At 37.5% G+C, this 13567-nt stretch overlaps 1 protein-coding gene across 1 annotated transcript in view; it reads right to left on the bottom strand.

Moving 5' to 3' along the window:
* Positions 1-198: 198 nt before the first annotated feature.
* DSG3 (desmoglein 3) overlaps positions 199-13567 on the bottom strand; it is a 33023-nt gene continuing 19654 nt past the window's right edge. The window contains exons 11-16 of the mRNA XM_025996919.2: positions 12696-12920; positions 10849-11109; positions 6404-6543; positions 6022-6085; positions 3948-4213; positions 199-2780 (exon numbers count right to left, since the gene is read on the bottom strand). Coding sequence (XP_025852704.1) covers positions 2163-2780; positions 3948-4213; positions 6022-6085; positions 6404-6543; positions 10849-11109; positions 12696-12920 — 1574 coding nt within the window. The 3' untranslated portion in view covers positions 199-2162. The remainder of the gene's footprint in view (positions 2781-3947; positions 4214-6021; positions 6086-6403; positions 6544-10848; positions 11110-12695; positions 12921-13567) is intronic.

Below are 13567 nucleotides of genomic sequence, written 5' to 3'. Positions count from 1 at the left end.
TATGTAAGTCAGTTTCTTACCTTCTATTTCTTAGTAACTATTAATTACAAAGAGTAGTTCACCTTTTACGAAATGGCAAAGGAAGTACTCATAAGTGTGTTTCCAAACTATTTTATTATAACAGTGTTACACTGTTAAAGTTTTAGTATATACTGTTTAAAATTTATAATACATCAAGTAAAAAGACAGTTTTACACATTTTTTTCTTTTGCTTAAAACGATTTTTATTTCTGGTGGAAAAATACAGCTATATTTTTGCTTTGAATTTACTTTTACATGGCAAATCAATCTGAGGTCCTCCTAGTCAAGATTAATCTATTTTTATTTAAAAAGACATTTAATTTCAATTTTGCTTTATAGAGCCTTCACTACTATGACATAGTTTCCTCTGCATTTGGCAATGTAGCAAAATTCCCATTTCATGATAAGTTGGGTTTTCAGAGGCAATGCTAAAATACTTGGAGGATCCTGAAAACACTTTTGAACTTGAAGTAAGGATTATTATGATTATTAATTCGCATGCATAAAAGAGGCACAAATCAACCATGTGTGATCTAGACCCGAGAGCAAGTTTCCATTAACAGGTCCCAGTGGTAATAGCGAGGCAACTTCTTTGGGACCTGGCAGCTGCTTGGTAGGGTCTGGTTCCCCTCAGTTCAAGATGGACGCACTGCAGGTGTTGTTGAAACAGCAGGCTTGTCTTGAAAGAACAGATTGCCTGTACTTCTTAGTTATCCTGGCACATACCTTCCTTGTAGTCATGGCACCAGGGAGAGGGAAGAATGTTAGGTGTAGCGACAATTAGGAGATGTCTTTCCCCCAGGTATCCTTAGGACTGGATCCTTCTGTGTTAAAACACACTTTAGTACTCTGCATTCCATCTCAAAAAACAAATATTTTGAATATGGCAACAAAACAAAATAGAGTATTTTATATACAATTAGAGATAATGGAGCTGGACGATGATTGTGTAAAGACTCAGCTAAGACAAGAATGTTGATAAGAAGGTAGGGTATTCTCTCTATGGGATAAAGGCTGAAGATCTTGAATGACCAGAAATGATTTGAAGAACTGCATTGCTAACATGGCAACATGTATGAAGTAATAAATTCCAAATCTTCATTGTTATGCCAGAGAATTAAGTTGCTGTAGCTGTTTGAAGGGAGTAAGGCTTAATAAAATAGAGGTTACTGATGATCCCTTTCCATATCCCTTTTTGACTTGAAATGATGTTTATAATACACATTCAAAAATTCCACTATATGTTAACCTAGTCAGAGGCCTCTTTTTTCTTATGAGCAAAACCATAAAGTCTGTAGACATTGTTAATGTCATAAACTTCATTATATATCATATGCAAGTTCCATCTACCCACTGACATTTGAAAAAAAATAGAGTCATTTTCAAGAACACAGGATTTGTGCTGAGAAGTGTGTAGGAAGGAGATCAGTGTAAAATATTTTCTTTGGATAGATCCTTTCAAAGTAATGTAGAAAAACACAAAATATTTATTTATACCATACTAAACTTTCCTAAATTTTCTGTGATAGTTCTGTTTCAAAATAGTCTTATTTTGAGCATTGAGGAATATAGATACAGCAAGTTTGATGCATAAGCCAATAGCCCTTAGCTTGAGCAAAAGATGCATTTAGGGTCTCCCAACACCAAGAAGATGGCAAATACTCAACTGCAGCTACTTCCTTTTTCCAAGCAGCTCAAAATGCTTTAGCAAAGACTTTATGACTCTTAGTTAGTGACATAACAAAAGGTGACAGACAAGAACTGGGGCTCTTGACTCCCAAGTGCTTAATCCACTAAAACGCGCTTCATTTTATTTAAAGTGGCAAATACGTTCTTTGGCACTACAAAAATAGAAGTTTAAAAATTGTTAATTATCAGTTGAAAATTTCCCACTGAACATGATCTTAAAGTTTTTTTTTGAAAAACATCAAGATTTACTACTACTTGAATGGTATTTGAGAAGTAAGAGTGACAACATGTCCAATTTGGGGATATTTACTAGAAAATTTAATCAAGCTTAGTTTAGGAGAGTACCAAATAAGTGTCCAATTAGACCAATACAGTGAGCTTTGCTATGCTACTTTGGGCAATTTGGTCTAAATATTTATATCCGGTCAATATATTATTCTATTTCATTTTGGTCATATCAGACGGGAACAGGGATCTTCTGTACAGATCATATTACGTGACCCCCGTAGCTCCGTCGGAGTTTGTAGGTTGCCAGAAACATTGGAAATGGGACAAATCACTCTTTCTGTCACTGTCACATTTTGCGTGAGTAGTGGCTCAAGGACTGTAGTGGTAGGTTGCACGAGAGAACCAGAGGCTGAGTAAGTCTCTGTTACCATATAGCTACCATGTTGCACAGGGTTGGGAATGGAAGTGGCTGATTGGAGAACAGAGCTGGAAGCAGACAAAGCGGAAGCTCCTTGACTGCCTAACAAAGTCTGGCCCCTAACAGATTCTGGCTGTTGCACTTCTAGGGAATAGCCACAGGATTCCATCCCAGAAAAGCTGGCTTTGGAAAGTGGCTGAGATTGTTTGGCTTCATCATCGATCCCGAGGCTTATCTCTGCAAGTTTTTTGAATTTGGGGCCGAGTGAGTCCAAGAAGCTGTCATCCAGCTCATCAGCAATAAAACTGCAACAACCCAAGGATCCCACGGGAGAACTGGGGGCACCCATTCCTTCATTATCATAGATCAGCAAGCAGTCATTTGCTTCCTGGACATCATCTTCCTCTGCACAGGCAAATGCCTTCTAAAGATAGAGAAAAATGGAAAAAAAAAGAATTTTAAAAGAATCTTAATTGAAGAATATAATACTGTTCATAGAATTCAAGGTTTGATCATGAACGCATAATTTTAGATAACCCATTGAAGTAACGACATACTCTGTATATCAACAATCTTGTTACAGAAATTTCTGGTGTTTCAAGAACAATGTAGTTGACATTCCTTCAAAATTGAGTCTGTCCTAGGATTATGTTTTGATTCTAGGTTTTGAAGGCACTGACATGGATTTAGGTGTACAAAACTAATGTGTTCAAAACCTGGAGGTAATTCACGGGGCTTCTGTTAATGCATATCTTTGTGTTTGGGGATGGGGGATAGGCATCTTACTTGCACCATCTAAGCCAGCTCTCAGCCAGACTGGGGCCTTTGCTTAGACTCCCCAACCTATGTAGGAGCCTGACCCAAAAGTAAGGCTCACATCACACCTCAGAATATCCCAAGAGTCCTTGTCCCAAACAAGATCTCCCTGTCAGCCGGTGTCAGGCTCCATCTTCTCAGCAATAGTCTAGATCCCAGAACTTACCAGCTCTGTTACCAAAACTCTGTGTAAAATCTGTTCTAATGATGCACAAACCTGCCTCTGAAACTCTTACCTGTTCTTAAACCCTTGTTCTTTCAGTACTATACTTCCTGACACTTCATCTGATCTTTGATCACATCCCTTTTTCTCACTTTTATTTTTGGGTCAATAATTCTATGGTTCCTCAACTTTTTTGGGTATGGACTCCTTTGAAAATGTGGAGAATACTATAACCCTACCTCAGAAAAATACACACATGTATTCTGATGTACTTATGGTATAGGAAACACAAAATAAGTTGCTTTGTATTCCTCAAGAGGATGCTGCTGATCCTGACATGCAAAAGATTTTACTCTCCATTGTTATTTCAGTCAGAGGGAGGAGGTTCTACTTGCTATATTATCTCTCTTTGTGTCTATTTACTGTTTTTTCCTTTTGACTAGTAGCCTAATTTTGGCAGCCACTTTAGGTTATCTGTATTATTTTGACAAAGAACCCTGTTTTTTTCTCACATTTTAACAAGCTATAAGTAAAACAACAACAAATTGCAAAACTGAAGTATAGTCAAGTATGAAGATCTCTAATATAAGATAGAGTTTTCCACCAAATTACCTGAGAAAAATAGGAATCCAGGAAATTCATGCTTATTGCTCCTTCACCATAGTCTTTATTGGTTCCTCCTGTGGAATGCCTTGTTCTCATAGTTCCAGTCTGTCCTGCAGAACCAATACCAAGTCCAGTGGCTGCTCCAAATCCTGCAGTTGCTCCAAATCCTGCAGCCACTCCAGATCCTGTAGCTGCTCCAAGCTTGGTGGTCAGTTCCATTCCAGAGGCTCCTTCCACCACTGTCCCTCCAGCATATGTATTTGTACAAACTTCTAAAAAGGGGGAGAAAATTCTATAGCATCTTATGCTGTATTTTTCTTTTCTTTCTTTTTTTTTTTTTTTTTTTTTTGCTGCTTTTTGACACCCAAGGGTGGACACCAAGTAAAGCAAATAAGTGGGAGAAATTACAATTATATGACTAGAGGTGATAATATCCAATGGTCTATTTAATGTGATAGTAATAGAGTAGGTAAGGCTGTAACGAGGAGCTGAAGCTGTACAGAGGACCTTCACAGATGGAATAGCTCTGGAAGCATACTAATTAAAAAATATACACAGGAAATAGATTTTCAGTGACAACAGCCAGAAATAGAGAGGTAAAAACAGAGTATTCAGCACATGGAAAGCTTATAATGCAATGCTTATTTGTTTTCAGGAAAAAAGAAATTAAAATTAAGCTGTCGTATTGCTTCAATATGGAAACCAAAGAGGAAATGTATATAATGTAATCATGCAAATTAGCAGATGCTAATTTAGTGTCTTGGTGTGTAAAGAAAATTTAAAGAGCTATGACTATTCTCCCTATTACCTTTACATTACACTTTTATGGAAAGTTATTTTTTTCCTAGAGAATTTTGATTATGGTTTTTGATATGTGATTATAATGGGAGAAGCAGATGAGGATTGGGGTAGCTGATAAAGCCAGACATTTTGAGGTGATCTTATGCAGATTTTATAGGCTAGACATTTAAAAACAATCTATTGCTAAATATGGAGTTAAGAAAAATTTTAATATTCAGCATTAGGTCTCATTGTTCCTCTAGTTTATGCCTTAATTGTGGCATTGAGATAGTATGAATAAAATAGTCATTTGGTAGACCAAAGAAATAAATAATTTCACCTAAATGAGAACAAACGATCTTGTCCCATTATGACTGAATATAAAATTGGTAATTTAACTCAAAACAGGGTATTGTTAGTTCTGGGAAAAAGAAGGGCAATAAGATCAAGGTTTAACTGCAAGTATTACCAATGTTAAGAATAGTCAGTGTTGAATGGTAGATACATAGGGTTTGCTGTATCTTCCTTTACATTTTTCTACATGTGTGAAATCTTTTCTAATTAAAAAAATTAGTAATTGGCCGTATAACAGCTATAGTTCAGTTTATTAAAGTTTGGAAAAAGTATAACAAATCTTTGGACATTAAAAATGGTGACACTGGGGCTCTTGGGTGACTCAGTAGGTTAGGCATCTGCCTTTGGCTCAGGTCATGACCTTAGGGTCCTGGGATCAAGCCCCACACTGGGCTCCCTGCTCAGCCAGGAGCCTGCTTCTCTCTCTCCCTGTGCCCATCCCCTGCTTGTATTCTCTTTCCCTCGCTCTCTCAAATAAATAAATAAAATCTTTTTAAAAAAATGATGGCATCAGTAGACAATGAATTTCAATGAACTTATTGAAACCCAAGCTTGGTCCTGAATGACTAATATACTAATAGTAAATCATTTCATTGAAACCCTGTTTCAGTGGTAACATCTCCCAGCATATGTTCATATTTGAAAATTATTAAGAAAATGATTTAGAGGGGATCCCTGGGTGGCTCGGTGGTTTAGTGCCTGCCTTCGGCCCAGGGTGTGATCCTGGAGTCCCAGGATCAAGTCCCACATCAGGCTTCCTGCATGGAGCCTGCTTCTCCCTCTGCCGCCTGTGTCTCTACCTCTCTCTCTCTCTGTCTCTCTCTGTCTCTCATGAATAAATAAATAAAATTAAAAAAAAAAAAAAGATTTAGAACACTTATTATTTTTTCAATGTTTCTTATTTAACCCAGTATTGCCTTCAAAAATCAATTTGATGTTCACTTACCAGAATTTTCCATGAAATCGGCTCCACTGGTAGTTATAGGTGGCACACAAATATTTGTGATTTCCTGCAAACCATGTTCAAAAAAAATCAGTACATTTAAAAATGAACCAGATTTCATGACACAATGGGTGAAATGTGGCTCTTTGCGAAAGGTGACTTTAGAAGAAGTCCAAATTCTTGCAGGAGTAACCATTTTTAGGATTAGATATCTGAAGAGCTACAATTCTAAATGGCTCCATTCATTTCAGCACTGATTCCCAAAGGTCTTTAAAGGTCAAGGAGTGTCTTATTTTTTGTGCGCACTACCCCTTTTCCTATCTGAATATAAATCTAATTTTGTTCTATGTGATTAAAATAAATGTTTTAGAAACTGGGTCCTCACCTTGTCTTCAGGTTGGGCTCCTTCTATTCCCCACTGATGAATTGTTCCTTCTGAACCATCAGGAACTGGGATAAATCCTCCTGTCACTCCCCCAATAGGACCCACCCCACAGTCACAGGTCAGCAGCAGAAGGGGGGCCACTAATAAAGGAAAACAAAATATCAGAACATTTATATCATTTGGAAACAATGCAACATGACAATTGTCTGAAACATTAGAAAGAATATATGATATCAGTACTTGTGGAAAATCTAATAGAAAGCAAAATTAGTTTCTACAAAATAAAATATAAACTAAGCATCCTAAAATTTCAGATGATTATTAAACTGGAGGAGACAGATCTGATTGTTCTTGTAATAGGTATATTTGCCTTAAAATAGGCACTGTTTGGTGAATGGTAAAGGATTTTAGGTGCACAGGGTAATGTTTTTGTAATTTGTACTCTACTGATCTCTTAGTAAACTGCATTTAACCAGCAAACTCCCTCAGCAACTGGAGTGATGAGCTAATACCATTGGACTCTTAATTGTGATTTAAGAATCCCTAGCTTGGAGAGGCTTTTCTGTCAGGATAGCTTTCATTCTTTATGTGCATATCTGTCACATCTCAGCAATAAAGATTAACATCATTCTCATGCTAATAGAGGAAAATACTAAACTCTGTCTTGAAGTTCTGGAAAGCTAGGTAGTCAGTGACCCCACCTCCACCTCTGGTGGTTAAGGTCTATTGAATCCTTATGTTTGAATTCTATCCACTTAAAGGTAGTTTAGTGAGGGGTGGTAGGATTTGAATTCTGGCTCTCTTACCAGCTGGGTAGGTTATATCATCTTTTCTTGCCTCTAGTAATTCATCCAGAGAATAGAAGAATAAGTATCTACATCACAGATTGTTGTGAGGATTAAATGAGTTAGCAGTATAAGTAAAGGACAATAGTGAATACTATGAGGATTTGCTAGTGTTGTCCAGATGGGCTACATCAGTTATTCAAATGAGGTCAGTCCTATATAATATTTTATATAAAATGGAAAATGTTAGGCCAAGTACATAAATAAAATAAGTTAGACATATTTGATGTATTTTCTTAAAATCTAATATAATGTTCACATAAATGATACTTCTATAGGGTTTTTTAAGTTATTGCCATTTTCAATTCTATGACTTTGTTAAGTGTGTGGGAAGGATTGGATATTGTGAGCTGACAAATTAGTTTTTAAGGTGATGAATGTACACCTGTATGGTGAGTATTTTTAGGTGGGCATAATCTTTTAGAGATCTTGCTTATCATTGTATCTGCATATATATTTGGTTTTTATATATGTATCCAGGAAAAGTTTTTCAAAGTGTTGAGTGCATTTCTACAGACTAAAAAATGTATGTTTTGTCCTACATAAAAATCAAAACGTGGCATTTTTTTCAAATGGTAAGAGCACAGGAAGTAAATATAATTGGGAATAGCACAATGTACTTTCTCTGATTGCCATCCTGAGCCACAATCCCAAATGTACAATGGCTTGCCTGTAGAATATATTTACACCCTAAACGTCAGCATTTCAAAATTAAACTCACTAACACCATATGTATCTTTGCTTCATCTGATATTTTCTGTTTCATTTAATGGTTTAAGCAAGAACTGACTTCAGTGGTTCATCTGGATTTTTTTGTCCACTCTTCATATTTATTATCTCCAAATCTTCTCCATGTAATGCCTCACACACACAACCTTTCCTTTCCAGTCTCATATCTAAATCTGGCTTCTGGCTCCATGGCTCAGTGGTTAGAGCACTGGTCTTGTAAATCTGGCTTCTATCATCTCTTCTAAACTGGTAGAGTAACCTCCTGTTATTTCCTTCCTACACAGTGCTGCCAATGTTATTTTTTTAAAACACAAATATGAAATGCTAGGCTTTTATTCAGATACTTTCATCAACTCTTTTTTTCTCTCATAGCTTTAAGTACCATAACCTATGCACATAAGCCCTTTCACATTGGTACCAGTGGATTCTCCAGTTTCATCTGCTTTACTGTCCACAATTTCCCCATGCATTGGCCTACCAAGGTGTAATTCTTAAAACATGCAAAGCATTTTCTGGCTTTGGTCCATGCTGTTACCCTTTGGGAACAATTTTCCCTCCTTTTTTTTTTAAGATTGATTGATTGATTGATTGATTGATTTATGAGAGACACAGAGAGAAACAGAGAGGCAGAGGGAGAGGCAGGCTCCACACAGGGAGCCTAACGTGGACTTGATCCCGGGTCTCATTATGCCCTGGGCTGAAGGCAGATGCTAAACCGCTGAGCCACCCAGGGATCCCAATTTTCCCTCTTTTTGTACTTGTTATATCCTACTCATTTTCTAACGCTCAAATTGACGATTCTCCTATTCCACAAAGCCTCTATAATACCCATTTGTATTCATTTCTATTATAGCTGCATCATAGTATAGTTTTTTTTTCCATAGAATTAGACATGCATAAATCCGTGAACTATATGAAAACCAGAATCAGGTACCCTTTTCAGCTGGCTGCTTGCATCAAGGTTCACATATATGTACTTGAAAAAACTTTGGTTTTGAAATTGGCTAATATGATATTGAAAAACTGAAAAAAAGTTGAAACAGTTTCAACTATTAAATGGAACGATGCATGTTAACAGCAGAATAGTAAACACTTTTGGGGAACACAGAGGAAGAATATATGGCATGTGTGGGAGGCCACTAGATGTATGGATAACAACTTCTTTCTTTTTTTATAAAAAGGGATTTGATGGGATTCCTGGGTGGCTCAGTGGTTTGACGCCTGCCTTCAGCCTAGGGCGTGATTCTGGAGTCCTGGGATCGAGTCCCACATCGGGCTCCCTGCGTGGAGCCTGCTTCTCCCTCTGCCTGTGTCTCTGCCTTTCTCTCTCTCTGTCTCTCATGAATAAATAAATAAAATCTTTAAAAAAAAAAAAAGAGCCCTGAACAGATATGGCATATATTAAGATCTGTTAAATCTGAGTGTTGGGTATATGTGTGCTTGTCATGTAATTTTTCTGCACTTCTTTGTGTTTTAAACATTTCATAAATTTAAAAAATTTTAGTTGAAGGGGTTGGAGTGGACTTGATTACTTGATTATCATGAATAATCATTTTAATTCTAAAAACTACAATTCTGTAATAAATTTGAGAAATGGATGTGAATTTTTCAAGGATTTTTCTTATTTATATAAGAATTTGCCATGAAGTCTTTTCAATAGAGATCTATTACATTAAAAATACTGTTTGATTCATGAGATTTTGATTTTAATGAAATTTTTTAAAAACCTATCCATTGACTAAATTTTATCTTTATTTGTGGAACCCAGGACATTTAACAAAAATCCCCTACCCCTGGACAAGCAGAGCAGGACTAACTCCATTTTGTGCTACACCTGCCACCTCCTGTATGACCCCCACATAACCTGCTTATTGCTTAAGGCGCTGCCCCACCCTAGTCAAGCCGCTAGGCACACCCTAATCGGAAATCGGCTCATAACAATGTAACCCTGTTTTGTGCCCGCCAAAACTGCGCGCCAATTCTGACCAAAGTAATAGGCCAGCTCAAATGGCTACTATAGGGTAAGATGTAATTCAATTGGCCACCTGCATGTGGACCCACATGACTGTGCAACTTTCTGTGTATCCCATTGGCCACTGGTCCCTATAAAGCTGCTATGCCTGTTAGTCTCGGGGTCCAAATCCCTGCTCCACTGTGTCGGGTATACTTGGACCCAAGCTCGAGCTTGTAAATAAACCCTCGTGTTTTTGCATCGGTGTCGGCTCCTCGGTGGTTTCTCGGATTCGTGACGTTGGGCACAACATTATTGAAAAATAAAACATGTATAGTTTCCCTAAATGTGTTCAATAAATGTAAGCTTATTAAGTGAAAGCCTTTAAGAGGGTGTATATGTATATAGGTGGTAAGCTATTTTCAGGAAGTGCTGGATTAAGAAATAACTTTTCAGAGCCTGTGATGTATTAATGCTCATTATCAAGCTCATATATAATATACTTTGTATTTTTCCCTAGATTTATTTGGCAAGAATTCTTTTTCTATTTTATGTCTGTGGAGAAGACATTTTAGAAAGTGCATTGTGTATAAAGGCATTATTTTGATTATGAACATTACTGGCAGTATGTAGAAAGTGTTCATGCTTTGATTTTTTTCTTCTTGATTCTCTTATGCTGTTTTCTAAATGTCTGACATATATGACTTGCTTTGTTGTATTATGAATATAGATTGTTGGCAAGTGACATGTTAACTTTATAAACATTTCTGGTTCTTTCTGAAAATGTTACCCCCATCTTTGCCTATAGCGCAGCTGAGGAATGGTTCTGCATTTCAAAGATGGCATTGCCCATGTATCCTGAAGCCCTCAGCAAAGGCCGATTCCCTATCAAAAACAGAATTTAGGTTTGGCATACTCACATAGCAACAGCAAAAGACCAAGGAGTAGCAGGCCAATGGCTGCAGACCCCAGCCTCCCTGATGGCCTCTTTCCATCTAGATGTCCATGGTCTTTGTTCCCATTAGAAGATCTACAGATGTCCCTGTTGTCACACTGGCAGACTTCCAGGGTCAGGCTCTCCGGTGTCTCACACTGTCTGTCCTGACTGTCAGTAACTGTGAGGGAGATTGTGTGCTCTCCAGGAGATAGCTGCTGCTGGGCCTTTAGGAGTGCAGAAGTAGCTAAAGACAGACAATCACACAAATCAACAGCAGGACAAGGTGTCTTTTGCTCTTAAAACTAATTATTCTTGTTAACAGAACTGGGGTTGCCTTAAACATCATTGTCACAAATAGGCTGAGAGTAAGGTGAGGTTTGAGCAGTTCTGAGAGTGATAAGGAGTTCAGTTGGGTAAATTAGCCTGTACTTCCTCCTTGTCCTTTTTTTCTGCCCCAGATGGGCCTGTTATTCCCCATGAAGACTCAGTCCTACCTTAATTTTCCCCCTGAAAGATGATGGGAGGTAGGCAACATTTCAATATCAACCCCCCCTCTCCTGGGCTTAACCAACCTCCTGAATGTCTGTACCAACCCCCTGGACTTGCATGTGACCCTCTGGACGTATGCCTTCCCTCAGAGTCCATGTTTTTGTGCCTGACTTATCAAGACTGAGTTTCTGCTTTGGCTTCCACTACCTCAGCTGTTCCTGATAGTTTTCATCCCACGTGCCCAAATGCCAGTTGTATGAGATTCTCTGAGGTGAGGGCCTGTTGCCCATCTGACTCATGAACATTGATCATTCTCCAATCTCCAGTCCTATGTTGTCCCTATCTAAGTAGGCTCCAGTAGCAGCTCTTGTAAGTTGCAGTGTTGTGTCAGCTGAATCACTCGACCCTACCATACCCTTTGATATTATGCCTATTCAACCACTGTCACCTTGTCGATCCTCATCCAAGCAGGTATGTCTAGTGCTGGGTCTTGTCTCTCTCTGATGTTTCTTTTGGAGCCTTTTCACCGACCATGTGCTGGTAAACCCATTTGAAGCCCAAAGCTACATGAATACTTTGGAACTAGGGAATTACACTAAGATCAGTAAGGTCCTAGGAAAGAAGGCCATTGAGAACAAGATCCCTGTGGTGACTGTAGCAATGGCTGATACCTATGACTAAGAACCCGTGGAGCAATTCATAGAGGGAAGCAAGGTTGGTTCAGCAAAAGCTAGAGAAAAGTGAGAAGATTCTTATTATGTCCAATGGCTATTTCTAGGAGACTCTTAGAAAACATAGAAAATGCAAAATTAGCATGATAAAAGGTTAGAAGAAAAGGAAGGATGGATGAACTCTTTCCCACTCACTGGCTAATGGACTAATGGGAGTTTCAGTCTGCCATGCTGTCAAGATTCCTGACTAGTAACAGACTAAGTAGCACTTCCTATGAGCTTTGAACGGGCGATGCCTCCAGTGCTTCATGTCTGTTCACAGTCTGCTCATTTAGGAAAAGTTTTATATTTAGAAATTTAAACAGCTCTGCAATAAAACAGATACCCGACTCTATTTTCTTTATGGTATCCTATGGAAGTAGAAATAAGACATTAAAAATATAAAACAATTAGACTGTACATGAAAAACAAAACATTAAAAAGCATTAACATATATCATTCCTCCTCTGAAGAGAGAAGAAATTTGCGAGACTAGGACTATATCTTCCTTGCAGAAAATTTTTTCAATTATTCTTGGAAAAGACTTGCTCCTAATTTAGCTCTTTTATCCCTCTTGAAATATAAAGAAGTGGCAACTTTCATTTATGGGAGCAAGTTTACTACGACTTACCATTGAGTGTTGTGATACTCCACACAACTGGCAGTTTTAGAGATTGTTCCTCCAGGGAAAATGTGTAGGGGCCAGTATATTTATTGTCTGGTACTCTAGCTGAGACAACCACAGAACGTAGTGAACTACAAATTGTTTTCTTTTCAAGGACAACTGTTGGACAATTTTCATTAAAACCAGGTACTTCAACATATATGGTGCCTGTAGCAGTTTTACCTGTGTTTTCTGTAAGAACAACATTTTAGAGTTAAAGAAATATTCAGAATAAGTTGTACCCCAAAAACCTTTTAAATGTCTCCTGCATGTAGCCAACTTAGTATGTCTTCTCATGAAGAATTATATTGGTTATTCTTATAAGTAAAAAGCCACATCTTATAAAAAGCAAATTTATCAACTTGGCTGGTGTCTCTAATTTATTAACATTGTCTATTAATTTATTAATATGCTTGGAACCAAGACCTGTAAGGTGATGAATTCACTGATTACAAATGAAATCAACATAAAAACAATAGTTTTCTTAAGTGTATCCTACTGTGTGAACCCAGCACTGTGTGAAAGATTTTTACTTCTAAAGCTTGAGCTAAAGTATTTGGAATAAGCAAAGATTTATTTTTACTATACAAGATATAAAAGTTTATTGAAGAAAAATTTTTCAGTATTGGCAATCAAAAACAATAAAGTAAAAATTTCTCAGTGGTAAGACTATGAATAATTTCTGTTGTTTCCCTTAGAGCTTTTTGCTCTTTTCCTAGGTGATTTGATCTTTGGTGTTATTCTTCTGTTATATTTTCTTATGTTCGCATACTGCCTGAGCACAAATTATACTTGATGAAACACAGAACACCCAATGAAACAATAAAACATTCCAGAAG

This window comes from Vulpes vulpes, chromosome 13 (genome assembly GCF_048418805.1).
Source record: "Vulpes vulpes isolate BD-2025 chromosome 13, VulVul3, whole genome shotgun sequence".
Lineage (NCBI taxonomy): Eukaryota > Metazoa > Chordata > Mammalia > Carnivora > Canidae > Vulpes > Vulpes vulpes.
The sequence above is the reverse complement of the archived record's forward strand: the minus strand, read 5'-3'. Positions and strand labels throughout refer to the sequence as shown.